The 19,628-nt window shown below is 37.2% G+C and overlaps 1 protein-coding gene across 3 annotated transcripts in view; it reads left to right on the forward strand.

Annotated features, from left to right (window-relative positions):
• The window catches only part of frmpd3 (FERM and PDZ domain containing 3), a 102,681-nt gene that overhangs the window by 48,487 nt on the left and 34,566 nt on the right, over window positions 1-19,628 (forward strand). For 2 of the 3 annotated variants that reach the window (XM_028008312.1, XM_028008315.1), the window contains exons 3-4: window positions 5,454-5,539; window positions 9,402-9,478. In XM_028008312.1, the coding sequence (XP_027864113.1) occupies window positions 9,416-9,478 (63 nt within the window). In that variant the 5' untranslated portion in view covers window positions 5,454-5,539; window positions 9,402-9,415. The remainder of the gene's footprint in view (window positions 1-5,453; window positions 5,540-9,401; window positions 9,479-19,628) is intronic. The other variant, XM_028008313.1, reaches the window with a different exon arrangement.

Genomic DNA, 19,628 nt, shown 5'->3' on the forward strand with positions numbered 1-19,628 from the left:
TAAAAACATTCAGACCTTTATATATAAAGAGAGCCTGCTCCAAATGGCATGTATTTGAAGTTCTACAAAGATGCAAAAACACAAGACTAATCAATAGGATTGCCTCAAAGTGCAAGCATGTGGGCTTGAAAACAGCTGGACCACTGAGATACCACTGTGCCTGAATATTCCACCTGGTTTATTATGAATATCCAAACTCAAAAAAACACTTTTTCTCCCACTCCTTCTCATGCATCAAGAAGGGCAAAGCCATGTGCTATCTGGAAGCAGAAGAAAGCGAACGCACCTGCTCTTATTACCATAGCGCCCCTGGAAGCATTAGGATGCATATTGACAACAGGACCTTGTGCAATTACAGGCTTTATCTTCCTGCCTGACAAACTGTTCGCTTCATTATGAGCTTTTAGCTGACACCTTACCTCAGCCTCCCCCGCTGGATGATCACTACTAATGTGCAAAATGAAACGGCTAAGAGGTTTGTTAAATTCGTCTGAATTGTTTAACCATCATTTTCCTTTTTAATAGTTATTTAAAGCTTCCATTAGCAAGCAGATGCAGAAGATGACAGCTGAATGAAGAACACTGATGGACACAGAGGAAGAGCATTAAGTAATGTGCCAACAACTCAAAAAAATTTCAAGTGAAACATTATTATGTGAAACAAGGCAAGTTGCGATTCTGGTTATTAATTTAGGTGTTGTAACCGAAAAGAAAAACACTGAATAAAACAAGAATCCACAAAACAACCAGAGTTGGAACCAAAGGTCTTAACCAAACAAAACAGGACCAAAACCTAAGGTTAACAACAAACAACAAAACTCTAGTAGGCTACTATAAGCTTACATACAAAGCCCCCACAGGGACTATCACAGGTAGAGATTTACAAAAGCTCACAAAAAGACAATGCGGTATACAGCAGCCAACAAACACTCAGCAAAGTGGCAAGCTGTCTCAGTAAAGAATCAGCTGCGCCTTCTTCCAGGAAGTCTTGGGTTTAAAAAGGGAGGCCTCATCAGGGATTGGTGGAGCTGATAATTGGTGAGCCAATCAGCTCTGCTGTAGACCTCAGGGAGTGGCGCAGGAGGATTAGGGCTGCAGTCAGTTCCCAATGGAGTTAATTTCATTAGAAAGCTGCAGATATACAGAAAAGAAAGAGACAAAGGAAACATACAAGGCCACCAGCCGTAACACTATTGCTTTCTGCTTCTAACAAGCTAACTTCAAAGAGAGAGGATTCTTTCTAACCACTCATTTCCTGCCAAGTGTAAGGTATTGCTATGAAGACGATATTAAAGTTTGTAGGCTGGTCAGGGAACGTCTTCAGTTCAAGTTGCCAGCCATCCATCCATCCATCCATCCATCCATCCATCCATCCATCCATCCATCCATCCATCGATTTTCTAACACGCTTGTCCCTAATGGGTCGGGAGGTGCTGGTGCCTATATCCAGCTAACGTTTCGGGCGAGAGACGGGGCACACCCTGGACAGGTCGCCAGTCTGTCGCAGAGTTCAAGTTGCTCTCTAGCAAATTATTTTGAGCTCCAAAGACAAAGAAAATTTTTTTTCATTGTCAGTTGTATTTAAATATAAGTATGGGCAAGTAGGAGGACTGCTGATTCATACTTCAAGCTTTCATGTTTGTGTTGTTAACTATATTTTTCATTTCTGCCTTCATAGTTTGTTCTGCCAATCTCAGGAGACTAAACAATGATTCTGGCTACCTTCATTTTTGCCTCGCTGCTTAAAAATCAAGGTTTACGCAAATGGGTTAGTGAGCTCTAATTACAAATAATGACTGCAATGAGTCGTTGCATGTGGTTACCATAGAAACTCTGCAGATGCCATGCCAGTGGGTGTTGTGTTGATATATGGATGTTGCGTACAAAATGCTGCCCGTTAATTAAATATGCCAGAGCTGCAAATGTTCAGACATATCCGGATGTGCTGGAACACGCTTCTTTTTATTTTTCCTCTTTATTAGGACCGGTTGTCTACATAATGTTTGTGTAACCAAGCTTAAAATGAAAGCAGTACTATTTTTCTCAGTATTAAGTGTGCATGGTATTGTCATCTATCTAAAACAGCACAAACTGCCGGCTGTGCTTGTTGCCTCCATAAGGAGAACAGCCAAGCAAAAAATAAACAATACAGACAAGGACTGCCTGCTCAAGACAAATGTATGAGCTTCACATGTGTAGCGAATATCAATTATTTTAATAGACTTTTAGATCCATAGCACAACCAGTCTCAATGGTTGCAAAAAGTCCCATCTGTCTCTTCACTTATCAATAAAATTAATTAATCCAAAGATGAATTGCTGACCTTTGCATTGAGTTCTTAACAATTCCTCCAAAAGGAGGCAGAGCAGATTTCTTATTATATTTATGACTAGTATTTATTTAAAGACTACGCATGAGAAATCAGTTTACTGAAGCTTTTAAAGTCAAAAATGTACATCACATTGATGAACTATATAAATTATCTACCAGACAAGCATTTCTAAATCTAAGATGCACAACACTTTGTTGCCTGAGATAATATTTCTTGTCTATAACTTGGATATAAAATATATGTTTGATTATCAGATGCCAGGAGGAAGATTGCTGAGGATGATCTATTTCAGAGTTTATCACTTAGGGGAGTTTGGTATGAAAATAGGAAAAGGTTGAAGGTCACTGGAGATTCCACTCGCATTCACATCAGTATCTGTTCTGGTCATGAAGGGAAAATGCCTTTTGGATCTGACACGTTTTCTGGTATCAGCTGCTCATGGAATCTTCTGCATCCTCACGTGGCTCCTTTACATTTCTCTCTTTGGCTTAAAGACTAACTCAGAGGACAGCATTGCCTCCGTCTGCCCCTAGTGGTCACTTTCAGATAGGACAGTGGTGGTGTCTTAGCTTCACTTTAGGTTTAGGGTGGTTCTCCGCTTTAAACTTGAACCAGATTATCAAACCAGTTTGGAAGGGTATCACTCAAATTCGACAAACCACCATAGTATTCAACACAAAACAATTGAAACTGCTACTACAATGAATTTGCTGCTCTTGGTGATTTGGCTGGATTCATTTATTCTTTGGTGAAAGCTGTAGTTCTTATGAAAAATACATAAAAATAGATTTTCGGGGGAAGTGTGTGGTGTAATGGTATAGATGGTTTATGCAAATGGCTGTTGAATTCCTGATCCTGAGCTCCTTGCTGCAGGTCTCCCCGCACCTCCATGTCTCTGTCCGATTACCATCAATAAAGATCAGAACTACTGCCACAAAATCTAAAAAAAAAAAATAAAAAAAAAAGACATTTTCATAAGCATATAGCCAAATGGAGGTCAGCCAATTAGAACAATTAGAAGCAAAATATGTTTGAAAGTTATGTGAAATTAAAGGGACCTTGAATTTGTTCAATCAACAAGCATTTTACCAAAACCAAACAAAAACAATCTGCTTCAGGGCACAAACAGATGTGTATTTGGTTAATTGTGGAAAAAGAATTAGATCATGCTTTGTGCCAGAATAGTTGGGCTTTGCTTTCTTAAACCTTATGAAATGTGAACAAACAAGCACGAATAAAGCCACTGAAGCTGAATAGGGTTATTAGTCTTCTGCTCTCAGGCAACAAATTTGTGTATTAGATTTTACATCCTCCAGGGTAAATTCTGTGAAGCAGTGCTTGGCTTGACTGTTACTGAGAGTTTTTGAATGGTTAGCCGAGTTCCTCTCTTGTGTTTGGTTCCACAATCAAAGCTGCATTGTTTGGGGCAGAAATGTAATTGGTTTTTTTTAAGTTGGTGGAACTCTGAATCACATCCTCTGATGATGCCAAGTATTTCCCTCGGTCTGTAATTAGAAAGTGTGGTCAGATACCATGATAGAGCATGATCAATGATTTTGTGTGAGAATTGTACACTCACTCAAAACATAAGTCCAATTAGTCTCTGCAGTTTTCTTGCACTCAACAGCTCCCTTTGCCACCCAGGTAAATTATCAGTTTCACATAAAAGCAAAGGCTGAGCCACTGTGCAAGAGATTTTAAAACTTCCTCAAAGCTAAGTTTAACTAAATTACTTTCCATTTTAAGTAAAATTACATCTAAACATGAAAATGAGCATCCTACAACTTAAACATGAGTTTTTTTTCTCAATGTTGTAACATTAATATAGCACTGCAACACAGATTCCATTGCAAGATAGTCTTATTGAGGTGCTGCAGCTCAAACCATATTTTAGGAAACGAAAGTACAAATAAATATAAAACTATTCCTCAAAAAAAAACATTTCTGTAACTATTCTAACCTGAGATAAAGTATAAAAAAACTTTCCTTCAAACAATTAGCACAACTGTATCTTTAAGGGTAACAGAAAACATAATCTAGGTTTGCATTAGTAACAAATATAATCAGGATTAGTGTTCCCAAACATGTGGAAAACATGGGTACACATTACTTGGAAGTGGCTTTAGCAGTTTTCAAATAATAGCACTGTGGGTTGATTTCCTTCAGCATTGTTTGACCTCAACTGGCCAATGAATGGTAAATAAACAAAACAGCTGAAAGACCTATGACCCATGATAGCTACCATAATAGAGATGGATGTGAGGAAATCTAGGCCACCAGTAATATTTAACCTGCTGAGGTCAGAGTAGATAGCATTGAAGGATCAAGTGTCTCCATTTGAGAGAAAATCAAGGTCAAGGTTATCATAGGCTATTTGACTGAATTCCCTTCTCAGCCCTAACATACAATGCATATAAGAAACATAAATATATATATATACATATATAAACCAAACAAATATTGAATATTGAAGTCATGCTGAAGTTAATCAAAATAAAGACGTTTGGTACAGATTTACCCCTCATTGGCAAATAAAGGTACTATATTTCTTTCAAGAGATTGAATCATTTCTTGAGTTTCCCTCAAAACTTTGATATCAAAAGACAACCAAGTGCCCTCTGACAGGAAGATTACATCTGGACATAAACCAATGCTTTTTGCACCACTTTTCAGTAGCTAAACAATACACAGTCTTGTAAATGGCTTTGAGTGGCTTCAGTGAGAGGTCTGCATCAATGCAAATGCATTATAGCTGCAGGAAGTCTAAGTATTTGCATCTTGATAACCACCATTATATAAGCAGCATTATACCTATATGTGTTATTTTCCCACCCACGCGCATAGATATGTTTCAGTTCTCCATTTTCATTTATTTACAGAACTTACAGTATCTGAAAAACTTTTTGAACAAAATACAAACTCCTAACAGAAACAAACAAAAGAATAAATAACTCAATAATAAACTGGTATGTGTGTACTGTAGGCTTGGGTGTTCTTTTACATTGTTTGATGTCCTGTACTTACAATTGTTTCATAGAACAGTTCAGAAAAAAAAGCCTCCATAAGTAGCCCGATGTGAGTATGAAGAACTGAGTGTCTCTCCTTATTTATCTCTCCACAGACACACACACTGCAACCTCGGGTGTGTTTGTGGGAGTTTCCTGCTGAAGGAGAGACCTTCTTTCCAGAAGTCAGCACTCAGAGATCGTAAGTAAATGCTGTATTTTCCATTCTATTTTGTTTTAACTCTACCAAATCCCTATATTACTGCGAGAATCACTGAGTTAATATATTGCAGCGAGACGGTTTAATCTAGAGCTGAAAGGGCTATTAGACAGAGCATGGGTTATGTGTGAGGCAGTATCCTATCTCCGTCTCTTTTATTTTGACCTGACTGAAACACAAAGGCAAATAAAACCTAATTGTACAAAGACGAACTGCCAAATCCCCTATCAATGAGCCGCATCCAAAAGCTGAATATTTTCTTAACTGTATATCCTCTTTATCAATGTCTGATCATACAATAATAAGCCTTTCAAAGTGTACCATGAATACCAGTGATTTACCTCTAACTTTCTCAACCTTGCTGACTTTCTTTAGAGACATTATGTTCATCTATTCAAAGCTGTGTCTCGATGGAAATACTCTGTTTTTATGACACTGCAGTAAAGGTGCGATTACTTCAACAGCAGTGATGTGTGTGCTTGTCCGCTGCGGCTTTTGCTCACATCTGCAACTCTGCATTGATTCTATGCCAGACAGCTGAACGCCAGGACCGAATGGGGTCCTCTGTGATGGCCCAGTGTACCTGCCAGTGCTTAAACAGAGCAAGGGACTTTATAATAATGCTGTAGGGCAAAAGTCTGCAATCAATAGAGTAATCAAATCTGAAGCAACCATAAGCGTTTAAAAAGAAATGTACTTTAAATCCATTTAAATGAAGATTACAAATGCTTTTTTATATTTTGTCTGTGGTATTCCAGTATTAAAGTGTTTCTAAGCATCCATTAATCTTTGTGTTAATCCATCAGTGAAGCCAACACTGTATTATGCAGAAAGAGTAAAATGCTTTATCTAATTACCATATTAAATACAATTTCTGGAAACATCAAAAACATTTTGCTCATCCTCACAATGCTTTAGCATTATAATTAATTCACTGGCCCATTTATTGTCTCGTCGTGGTTGCCACTTAGCGTAGGTAAAACCTCTTCTCTGCTGAATCACTGCCACAAATTTCACCCCACTCTTTAATACAGATCAGTAGCAGGGAAAATTGAAATGGAAAATGTTCCTACTTAAGTCATAAGTCATGTGTCCAAATGTAGCATTCACATTTAGAAAATCTGAGGGAGAGCTCATAACGGTATATTTACTTTCAGGAACTGTCCAAAAGGAGGACATTTCTGGTTTCATGTGATCAGCTGATAATCTATTTCTGATCGGGGGGTTTTAAGCTTTCTTAATGCAACATATGGAGATTGTTAATAAAATAATGTTACCTGCTGTATATATTCATGCAACAAGTTTTGGTCGAGTAAGAAATGTGCTGTATATTCTATAGTAGGACATTTCTTTAAATTGGCAGTAAACTAGACTGCTGATGTTTTGCAGGTTTTTCTTTGGTACCTGCATTTGTTACTTGCACATGACCATATTCAGCAAAGACTAATTTTTATCATGCAACAATGCTAAAAGAATTGTGATCATGAAAGGCTGTCGCATTTTTGTCATGGTTGTGATGTAATGAGTAAAAACATAAATACATATGGGACTGAGCAGTGCCCAACATCAGTACATTTACTTACCAATAGGTACTAATGTGATAAAATTAAACTATAAAGGTTCCCTTATCTCTTCATGTCTTGCTTGAAAGGAATCATCATAGGTTTTGGAATTCCCATCTGTTTTACGAATCATTACACCTGTAATGTAGCAAGAGAAATATTTCATTAATCTGCAATAAGCAGTAGACCAGAGTTAAAGTCCAATTTTATCCATCATTTTTCAAATTATATAATGAAACTGCTTTATGCCATACATAGGTAATTCCAGTTATAATAAATATGGCAAAATAGGAATATGGAGCTATAAGATCTTTTTAAATGTGGTGGACAGCACAGCAGGAAGACTCACCAACTCACAGGCATAAGAGAAAAAATATTTCATTTTAGGAGGTAAACATATTTGACATTTTCCTCTAGATGTGCCCAACAAATAAAGTGCCACTCTCGAATATCTCAGTGTTCCCACTGGAAAGGAGAGGCTAGTGTCCTTCAACACTTCACACTGATCTGAGCAAACTGACGAAAAGAGAAAGCCACAGAGCACTTGGCAAGCTGATCAAACAACACCAGAAAAGACATAAAAAATATTGTGTAAGGAATGTAATAAGCAAATGTAAAACTATTTCTATTCTAAACAGAAGAGAGTTTGTTTTTCTGCATCTCTCTGTGTGGAGTTTTGTTCTAGCAAGAAAATTCTTATGCAATCTCTGCCTTTAATGATCTCTGAGTTCATGAGAAACCAAGCTAAAGAGCAGCAACATCTTAGTCTTTAAGGATCCAGCATGTATAAAGGCTGTGGTTAATAAGCAACTGTCAATCAATCAGGCATATTTTACTTGTGACAATAAAATATTAAAAATGTAGAGCTAGTCTTGGACCTTACATTAGACCATATTCAACCAAGCATTTGCAGACACAAAATGTGTGCAGTCAAGACCCTGTGCGCGCTTCGACTTTGAAATGAGACACAGACTGGGGGCTAAAGTGGTGGCAGTGGTTCATCTGGGGAAGACAATTCACCCGCCTTGGTCAGACGTCCTGCTGGAAAAAATACCATCTGCTGAAAGCCAGTCATAATTTTGGCTCAGCAGAAAAAGAAACTTTACATTCATGAAGGGGAATTGAGATGATGTAATATAAAGTGGGTTTTTTATTCTCACATTACTATAATCTAGAACAGTCTGTTTTTACAAACTAAATGTTCTACAATTTTATTTTCAGCAAATGCTTATTTCCAAATTTATTAGTTAAAGGAATGCATCATTCCATGAGGTCAAAGAACCACCATCAGTGTGTGTGTATGTGTGTGTGAAGGGGTGAATGATTGAGTGTAGTGTAGTACACTTTGGGGTCCTTTGAACTTGATAAAGTGCAATACAAGTACAAACCATTTCCCATGCAACCTGCAGCATTACTTACTGATTAAGAAAAAAACATTTAGACACTCCAGTCAGATATTGTTTTTAACGATATGGACCTGGAAGCCTTGTTTGATTCAAATAATAAAATATATTAACATTTTTCTCAACGTCTTTAAATCCTTCCCTGGGATCACTGTGTTTTTGGCTAAAGAGAGTGCAGTGATGCTGCTATTTAATGCAATCTGCTTTGTGAATCCATTGCAGAAAAAAATTAATCTAATTGCAGGTGTAATGCAATTTAGAAAATTGATGAGATTGCTGTGCTTCATTAAGTCTTTATGTCTGAGACATACAAACATTTCAAAATAGCCTCCCAATAAAGCTGTTCCCTGAATCGAGCCTGTCCCAACGGGTAAATCCTGAATAGTAAATGCTTTAATACTGGCTCAGGTAGGAATCCCATCAGGTCTAGATGTGTCCCTTACTATTTCGTCGCATCGCTGATGTGGAAGCAGACCCAGCACAACAGTTGCATCAATAAAATTGATCAACTTGAATTTACACTGTAAAGGTCTCTCGAGTTGTGCAGCAGGATCATCCTGCCACACTGACTCCATACGCCCTGTTCAAAGTCACAGCAAACAGCAGCAGTCAAATGAATCCATCAAAGGCCAAAGACTGGTTTTTCCTTGTGGGAAGCATTTACCAGATCAAAATGAGCAGACAGCTTGTCCGCCTCTTGTAGCTTATTCTTATCTTGCGCCTGAAAGACTCGCTCCGCTTTATCCCTGGCCTCTCCGTGCAGCTACAAAGCTTGACTTTACTATGTTCCATTCTTCCTCTGCTTTAATCCTACATCTCCTTCCTGACTTCTGTATACACCACACATATGTTTTGTTTTCTCCTTCTGCTCCTTGACAGTTGAACGCTCTGTGATGGTGAACCCCAAGAAACCGTTGAACACAACATATTTATCTGGCCCCTTGAGCTCAGAGACAGTGAGTTCCCTTGGATTTTTTTTTTCCCCTCCACTGTTTAGAGAGAGAGATGCCAGCATCTTTAGAGTGATCACACAGCTGGGCTTGTGCCAACGAGGCACTGGAAGAAGAAGAAAGAATGTGGTGACATCAGTGTTGCTAATCAAAGCTGTGTACTGCGAGACTACAGTCGGCCTATGAAAAATAGGCAGTGCTTCCTTTTCTGTGAGCTGGACTGGATTAAAGCCAGATCTTTTGTTTGGCAGAAATGACAGAGAGATTTCTGTGCCAATATAAAACCGGATGTGTGTGACCGTACATGTGTGTGTCTTACAAGTTGTGGGTGTGATCATCCCCTGATTCATCAACATGGTACACGTCTTCTGTCACAACAGTGACGCTGAGCTTCTCTGTCACGCTGGTTGACACAGCACTCCAATTAATCACAGAAAAGTACCACTAGTGAAGTCATTATGTATTCCCAGAGTTTCATCTTGACAACCATTTTTCCCAGTAAAAAAAAAAAAAACACTGACACAAAGCTACACGTAAAAAGGCTTGAAGGCATGGCGCTAATGAGTAAGCAAAAGTGGCAGTTGACAAATGAAACAATGAATGAAACTATGAATATGACACTGTCGGTTATGATTAGACCTACTCTCTAATTTTATACAGCTTTCATCCTGGTGTTGCTGACTCTTTTTCTTTTTTATCTTTGCTCTAATTTTTTGTTCTCTTAATTTGTGGGATAATGAATAAAGAGTTGTGGGGCACAAACTTAGAGTAGCAGTGAGATCTATAGTTTGTCACAACCAAAATATAAGGTTTCTGCTTCCTTTGGGTGGTAGATTGTTTTATTTTGGTGATAAAATAGAAGCACCAATATATACTGCTCAAAAAAATAAAGGGAACACTTTAAGTGTTAAACACCTGTTTAAGTGTTCCCTTTATTTTTTTGAGCAGTGTACATAATAAAAGCTTGGGGCTAATATAAAAAAGTCTGATATGGATAGTAAGCTGCTAAATATAAATATACAACGAATTGGCCATTTTACAAAGTACACCTGTTTAATTACTTATGTCAAATTACGAATCAAGATTTAAAAAATCATTCTGCACATGAGGTTATGCTTATTCTATACAATTCAACTGAAAAAATATACACAAAGCAAACAACCTGATTGCATAAGTGTGTGCAACCTTAAGCTACAACCTTCTTGAGAAACAGCTTGATTCAGTTTTAGCATTTCTTTGAATGTCATCCAACATCTTGACTTGTAAATGTTTGCACACTTTGTGCTACAAGGATTCCCCAAATCTACCAGATTGTGAAGACATCTTTGGGAGAACCCATAATTTCTTAGGTTTAGTTCTGGACTCTGGAATCTTTCATTTTCTGCTGGTTAAGCTATTATCTTACCGATTTGGGTGTAGGCTTGTAACGCTGAGAAATACACATTTATTTTTATCTTAATTTTTCCAGCAGTCACAAAAGATCTTGGGTCAGAACTGACTGATATTTACAAGCGTTTAAAATTTCTCTCTTCTGAAGTAAACCCTAGTTCTGAAAAATATACCTGGCTGGTGATGCTTCCATCATAGTGTTTTACTGTGGGAATTGTTTTTTTATTATTTAACATCGTTTTTGTGTCTATGTTTTGGACATTTCTGCAGCTCCAAAATGATTACTGTCAGGCTCTCGGCAGGCTTCTTTACAAGTTTCTGTCTTTCGTAATTTTTTGAACACAGTCCAGTTTTTATATTTTATTTTCTTCCATGTGCTAATGAATTTGGTTGTGTTTTTTGTATCCTTCTCCTGATTTGTATCTTCATACATTGAGATTATTTCTGATCCTCTGCGCCCTCCCTGTAAACTTTGGCTTTTGCAAAAGGATAAAAATTAGCAAATGTTTTAACATGGCAGGTGAAAATTATTTTAATTTAATTGGATTAAAAGGTCATCCGAGTTATCTGACTGGCAACCTCTAAAATCTCTGATCTTTTTTTTTTTTTTTCAGATGGATTACCTTGGGTAAAAAAAAATGTTGGTGGCTGAGTTGATAATGGACTCGACATCATATGAGATGAAAAGTAAAATTGAATAAAAGATTCAGAAAGATCAAACAAGACCAAACTGAGTAAATTGGTTTAATTCAAACCTTATGCACTGTTGAAGCTTTAAATAAAGAAAGCCATTTCATTGTGGTTAAATATTTTGAACACAATACCAGCAACACATTTCAAAACTCCTGGCAAATTAGCATGTTTACAACTGTGTTGCATCACCTGTTTCCTACTCGCACTGTTGTAGAACTGAGCCACTTTGTGGCTTCACTTTGTTGCATTCACATTTTTCCTTAAGAAGAGGCAAATATAAGTGGCTCACTGCAAGCAGGTACACTTTTATTACAGAGCCTTGCTTTGGCTATAATTTCAGTTAACAGATTTATATACATTCCTGTAGAAGAACAGAGGTGGATCCAAATTCAGATTCACAGTCAAAGGGAAAGAAGTGAGGAGAAAATAAGTAAAATTGTTAAGTAAAATACATCAAAGTTAGGGTTCTCTATCAAACTAGAACATTGTGTAACATTGTAATAATGGCACAAGGTGTGATTAAAAAAAAGAGGGCTTGAGGTCAATTCAGGCCTATTTGCACCTTCGTTTTGAGGACACATGATGTCTTTATGTGCCTTACTACTTCATTTTCTTACCTCAAAATAATCTTTGAACTTAGCTTTTGTAAATCGGCTAATTTCTGTTTGCAGTTCAATATTTTGACCATTAATATTGAACTGCAAACAAAAATACAGAATTCTTATATCTAATTTAAATTAACTCTTGATCAGTTTTGGAAGTTTTTATTCTTTAATGCATTTGTTTGGTTGTGATTCTGATCTCAGTGTAGGCCAGTCCACATTATGAAACACATCGTATTATAACCTCAGCAAATTCCCGCTGGAAGATATAATTATTAGGCCGAAGCAGCTCAGGCACGCTGAAAGCTTTTTCTTTATTTTTTAATGTTTTTTACTACTCTTCTCTCCTCAATCGATTTGGCTATTTGGAGGCCTGATCACATGCAGAATTCACAAAATTGTGCAGACATGCCAGTTGTACAGAAATTTATGCATTTTAAGAGTTTTGTAAAAGTCTCAACAGAAATAGCTCAACAGCGCTCCCTTGTAACCTTTTGAAAAAAGCCTCCTCATATACCTTACTTCATCATAAACATATAAAATTTGGTTAATATGTAGAACTCTCCAAGACCTATACAAACCTCGCTTGCACCCATGCTGTAAAACAAACAGGAGGCCAGCCATTTTGGAATGAACCTACGATTTTCAACAATTTTTACCCAGTTTTAGCCTCTGTGTTTGATCAAACTCCTTCCCAAGGTTTTTATCAATCAGCATGAAAATTGGTGAGTTTGCTCAAAAGGCACCAGACCTCCAAAGTTATCAAAATCCTGACTTTTCATGCTGTTGAAGGGCCGTGGTCAAGCCTCAAACTTCAATTACGTCCCAAAAACTCAAATTGTTATAACTCCTGCAAAGAAAGGCACACACCTTCTGTGGTTGGTCCTCATTTGGCATCTAGGAAATTTTAGTGATCAAGCTCCATGTTTTACTTTGAATGGTCTATATTTGACTCCCTTATCTTGATCAACATCAAACTGTGCTCAGTGACTGAAGACAAGTTGGTGTAACTCAGTGCACAGAGACATCTGGCGAAGAGACCAAAAACCCCCAAGACAATCAAGAAAAACGAACTCAGCCATAAAATGTTTATTATTTAATAAACAGAACAAAAACACAGCCGATAAACACAAAGCACAAATGTAGTGCCACATCGAGTGTGTTCTTCTAAAACTTTGATGTGTTGTTATGAATCAATAATGTATCCACACAGATGTGAAAATTTCTCGGGGCAATCACACAACCCAGTAAACTGTAATTTAAAACAAAAAACGTCTCTGTTACTTCAGTTTTCTACTTTCCCATAGTCACTGTTGAAACATTCTTTAGGCCACATTTCTGCATCTTCTTTGCATATATGTTTTTTATTACATTACTGAGCTTTTTATTTTGTGATGCAGCCGTTAACTGTGTCCACCGACTATGTTTTTTTTAAATGTTCTTGAAGCCACACATAAATTTTCCCGCTTGTTTTTAATGTAGTGTTGCCTGTAGCCACAAAAGATCAAGTCTATTCAATAAAGCTTCCCAGCATATGGAAATTTCTCTGAATTCGCTAACGATTTTTACAATATTATATACAGAACAAAATGAACCCGCCACAATTATTCGTAAATTATCATCTTAAATTAGTTAGTATTTTGGCCTTGGTCTTTTAGATAGTGAACTCCTTCCTATCATTATAATCATCTTTTTCTTTACTTCATATCGAACCTTGAAAACAGAAGTGAACATATAAGAATGGAGTAATAAGTCCCCACAGTGTGCTAAAAGTATGACTATTTCTGCTTTATTCTTTGGGTTTAGCTGTACTCTGTACACCGTGTTGAACACATTCATGCAGCCACTTTTTCGAGAACTTTGAAACGGAATAATTGCCTTTTTTACTTGATGAACTTGAAGTAGTAGCCTATTTCATAAGGGCATCGTCTAATGGTGGAGTCTTTGGGAATTAAAGAAGTTACCTGCATTTTTGGGATATCTTTAATGCCCAAAACAAAATCAACACTTTCCATCAAAAAGGAGAGCTTGCAGGGAAGATGAAATAGCCACAAGAGCTGCTCTGTGTGTTGGTACAGCCATGGTTCAGCTGTTATAAACACAGAGGCAGTCCTTGTGGATACCCATTATTGATAATCTTTGCTTTCCCCCTAACTTTACACTTGACAACAACGCCTTCTTCATCATCACTTTAAGTTTCAGCAACATTTAGAGCTGGGCTGATGAAGCCACAGCTCAGTTCATTCTATAACTTCTATATTTTCCTATATCAGATAGGTAAACAAAGCCAAAAAAATCCAGCATGAATGTTGTTTTTAAGATCTTTGAGTGACTATTTTCTCACATTTTGTTTAAGAGGTGCTTTAAACGTCTACATCTACAAACACAATTCTAAGGGACTACATTAGGTTCAAAATTTCAGACTCCTTTTGTTTACTGATGACAAAGACATTGCAAAATGTGAATCAGTCCAGTTGTTTTGGGAAGAAAACGGGAGAGAAATGAACAGATATCAATAAGCTGGGAGATGCCAGGTTCCATTATAAGATAATCGATGTGCTGAATAACAACATGACCTATATTTTTCAAAATTTGGTGTCAGACAAAATATGGAAAATTGATAAGAATTAAATTACGTAGAAGCAGTGAACTTCCAACAAAATGTTTCGGTGGTAACCCCTGAATGCTGCATAGTTTTCTAAATAATTTAGCAGGAAAAAATGGAATGGAATGAAAGTGGTTTGTGAAGAGTGATTGGTATTTTCTCAACCTATATAAAAGGAACCACAGACAACGTTACTTAGTTTTCAACCAAATTCTTGCAAGAATTGAGAAGGCACAGAGGCTCAGCTCCTACAAGCCGATCTCTTTGCGTTCTGCCATTCTGCTGCAGAACTTGTCTTTTTATTAGCAGGGAAAGGGAGTGAATGGAAAGTGAGAGAGTGATCTTAACAAGAGGGGGGGCTACCCTGATAACAAGGAAGGGGAAAAACAGAAACTAAGGAGTATCTCAAGAAGATCTCCTAAAGAAGATTTAGACATCACCTGCAAAAACATGCTTGAGGTAAAGGAAAGGTTAGTTATGTCTTACACACAGTTTAACAAGTTCCTCCTCTCTGGTGTGAGAACACTAAACCTTTAAATAAAAACCAACTAGTAATATAAAACTACTAATGTAAGAAAGATAACAAAACATAATAATTCTAACAAAGAGGACTGAAGAGAACTGGGGCAATTAGTAACTATATATTTGATGGGAATCTGCAAGTCTGCTGCATTATTCACCACAACTGGAAAAATGACCTCTATAATAGCAACATGGACGATGTGAAAGGGTCTTGTAAAAGCATAGGATTTCTATGAAATCCAGCATGTGAAATTTAGATTTTTGGTTTGGGTGGAAGCAAACCGTGATGGGTTTGCATCCACCCACAGCAATATTGAATTAACACGAACAGCCACTTTGTTCAAATCGGTACTTCTGTCTTTACAGTTGAGGATTGTTGTTTACAGTGGAGGCAATGTCCAGTAAGCTTCATAACGTGGAACTGCCATGTTGCATACCTCATGGCCAAACGTTCACAATTGGGTCAAATTTAAAACTTCAACAGAGTCGGTGCCTCCAGGAATCAAACGATTCTCAATAGCTGAGAGCCCAGATCCTGTGTGTGAGCAAAGTGCAGTAAAAGGGGCTGGCTTTTACCAGGCTGGGAAGCGATACCAAAAGAAAACTATTTATGAGTAGTGAAGATGTTTGGGAGGCAATAAGATTACAAACTTCAAAGAATATAAAATATTTGTACTAGTTTCAGCTCCACTTACAAAACTAATCCTTTCAACGGTTTTCTTCAGCCTCTGCATACATGTTAGCCTCCATCATGGCATGTAAAGCCTGTGTGTCATGTTCCAGCTCAAGCTCAGAAACGTTGTACTCCTCGCAGCCTAAACGCTCCATCTCTCAGATCTTTCTTATGGACTTATCCATTTGAGTTGTTTTCCTCGGGGAAAGAGTTTGTCTAACCTGATGAGAATGCTACAAAATCCATGTTAGAATCAATCACCAGTCAGTTGTCCAATGTTGCATTCCTTAACGTCTACCTAGAACTTGTTTTTCTCAGTACATGCTATTTGTTTATTAATCTCCTCACCATATCTCATAAATTTTTCTAATAGCAACATGGACGATGTAAAAGTGTCATGGTGTTTCTACAAAATCCAGCATGTGAAATTTAGAATTTTATTCTTTTTTTATTATAATTAAACAATTGCTGAAAAGGAAATGTTGCCTTTTGTCATTTACTTTAAATGATTTAAATAGACGGTTAATTGTAACTTTAAGGCAGAATGTCAATGAAACCTGTTTCATACTTGTCATTTTGTAAGTATAGCTCAAGATGTAAATTTAACAAAAATGTAACAATATATATAATATATGTGAGCTTTTTATTTTATAATGTCATAAAGATAAATGTAAACTCTGAGGCAGCAGTTTTCAATTCAAAGCAACAATGCTGTTCAATTAAGCCACAGAACAAGATGTTCAGACTTACTTAAAGTTACCAGAGGCTCCGTTTTCTTTAACTCTTTTGAGATTCACAAGCTTGACGGCAGAAAACAGACACAGAGAGACAAGCAAAGCGAAGAAGAAAAAAGGAAAACAATCTCAGATTTGTTTGGAAAACAAAAAAACGATGCCGCAGATTCGTACTACAACAGCCTCTGAGGACATTCGAGCAACCGCACACACACTTTCCATCCACAATCCAATGTGCAAAGTGCTCTCATAAGATGAGAGGAGCAGTAATAACCTTCAGATAAGAGCGTCAGTTTGTCAATATTAACGGACTTAAATAAAATAAATAAGGTGCAAAGTTTGTGAATCAATGTAAATCACTGCAATAAAAGGAAACTTCCTGTCAATAGATGGCTCTGAATTTGACAGCATGCATTTGTCTCCAGGTATGCCTCAGAAGCGTTCAGAGAGACGAGTCGGCGATATAAAATGGTGATGATCTAGTCTCAGGTGTTTACGCGGGGTCTGGTTTTACTCCTCACAACCTCTCCTCGTTCATTCTTCCCTGAAGCTCACAGCCGCACAGATGCCGCTTTGCTCCATGTTCCGCTGGTTGCTATGGCGACCGCTGACCGAAGGAACATGTAAATTATGGCCTTCCACGTTGGAAGGTATTTTAAAAGAAGTGGGAGGCAATTATTTTATTTGGAGAAAATGTCGAACGGGATTACAGGCGGCTCTTGGCTGCTGAAAAGAAACTTGCTGAAGATTTCTGAACACCAGCAGTGGTGAAACAGCCAGTACACAAAGGAGGTCCAGGTAAATTATTAAAAATTCAGTTCTGCTACAGCCTAACAAATATGTGATTTTGTAATGTTTAAAAAAAATAGCAAAAATAATTCAGTTGTTTTATACGTTTTTAAAATATGTGCTATAAAACAAGTTAGATATCCAAAGCCAAGCACATTTTCAGACATACTTTATACGTTTTTAAAATATGTGCTATAAAATAAGTTAGATATCCAAAGCCAAGCACATTTTCAGACATACTTTTATCTGTATTTTGCTAGATTTTATGCACAGGGTATTTTTTTTCTTCATTCACCTTTTATTGTTTTTCATCCATGCTTCTTTACATATCAGGCTGTTTGTTTTCAAAAAACTGGTTATTTCCTGAGAAGTAACCAGAAATGGTTATTTCAGTTATGGTTATGGATATGACTTTTATTAATTGAGAAATTTGTCACTTATTTTAAATATTCTTAAAATTCAGAAGAGGGGATAGTTTTGCTACATTACATATTTATTGCATTTGGCAAATAGTTTGTATATAAAAGTCCTATTGTCTCTATATTCAATATATGAATTGTTTGGTTTACTTCAATTAAGGCCATTCTTTATTTAACTCCATCTTCCTCCCACAGTCCAAAAATATGATTGTTGGGTTAATTGGTTAATCAAAATTATGCCTATGCATTGTTGTGTGCTATGTGTGTCTCTGTGTTGCCCTGTGATGGACTGGCAACCTGCCTGGGTGTCGCCCGCCTCTCGGCCAAAGACTGCAGGAGATAATCATGACCCTGCAAGGATAAGCGGGTATAGATGCTTCAGCATTGCATAGATGCAGAATTTGTTGTTGTCAGTGTGTTGATGTCCTTAAAAATTGTCTGATCCTCATTTTGTCTCCTCTTGTACATTTCTCATGCAGACAGACAGACTTGCTTGTGCGTGTTTGTTTTGTGGCGATTTCTGGAGCATGAAATAAGCTTTCCGGGAACAGTGACGACGAGCCCGGATGGCGTCCCATGGTATTTCTTAATACACACAGCTCTCACATTAAAATTGTAAATGTCAACTCAAAGCTTCTGGCTATTCTTCTTGGTTTCCTCCTGGTTATGACTCTTCATGAAACGGGGAGATGTCATCAGGATTATGCAGCCATGGGCCATATTTTTGGGAATGAACAGTGAATGAAGGGCTCGGGGTAAAAGAAAATCTCTCGTACCGAATCAACACAAAAGGCAATTCTTACTCTTAAAAAACTGAAACATGAACTCTCAACATTCTTAATTTCCACCCTTTTTCAACTTTTTCTTCCTCCCTCTCACACTTAAGGGTGTGCACTGTTGTGTGTGCTGATTTTGATGCGTGTGAAAGTTCTTTCATGTGCTCTGCACTGATGAGCCAGGAGCAGGTAGCTTGACGATAAGAAACATATCTGAGCTCGACACCTGTTCACCTGTCTCCTGACTGACTACACAAGCTGATTGCAAGGGAAGTGTCATTCATTGTCAGCAGGGAAAACTGTAATGAGGGAAGTAGAGGTGGTATGCAGACTTAGAAGTTCAGTTATGCTGCTGTATTTCTGCAAATATGTCACAAACATTAAGCAGCAACCATACACAAACCATCACTGTAAGTACTTTTACATTTTTCAATTTCAGAGATAAAGAGGACTGTGTAAAGTTTTGAAGATTAAGCTGCACACGGCCCAAAAACTACTTATTTATAACAATGGAAGCAAAGGTTGCCGCATTTCATTCATCGCAGCTTATTTGACCATTGCAAACATGGCTCTCCCAGCTACTATAAATGTATTTGTATGCACATACACAATGAAATAATCTGAACGATCTCCTTTTGTGTTTTGCACCTCACGACGTGGATGAACTGAGAGAGCAAGATCTGTCTTTTTATTGTAACCTAGTTTAAATCTGCTGAAAATCAGCAGAGAATGTTTTGACTGAAATTTAGTTCAGACAGGAAGGAGGTACTGTGCACACCTTTTAATTTTTACACATAAAACTGGCTTTTAAAAAAAGCCTATTTTTAAAAATAATGATAGTTTTGGTCATGGTAATTAAAAATATTTTGGATGATCAAACTTTAAATAATTCTGAATATAGTTTAATAAAAACACAATTGAGATTCATACAACATTACAGACTTCTCAGGACAG

This window comes from Xiphophorus couchianus, chromosome 23 (genome assembly GCF_001444195.1).
Source record: "Xiphophorus couchianus chromosome 23, X_couchianus-1.0, whole genome shotgun sequence".
In the NCBI taxonomy this organism is placed as follows: Eukaryota; Metazoa; Chordata; class Actinopteri; order Cyprinodontiformes; family Poeciliidae; genus Xiphophorus; species Xiphophorus couchianus.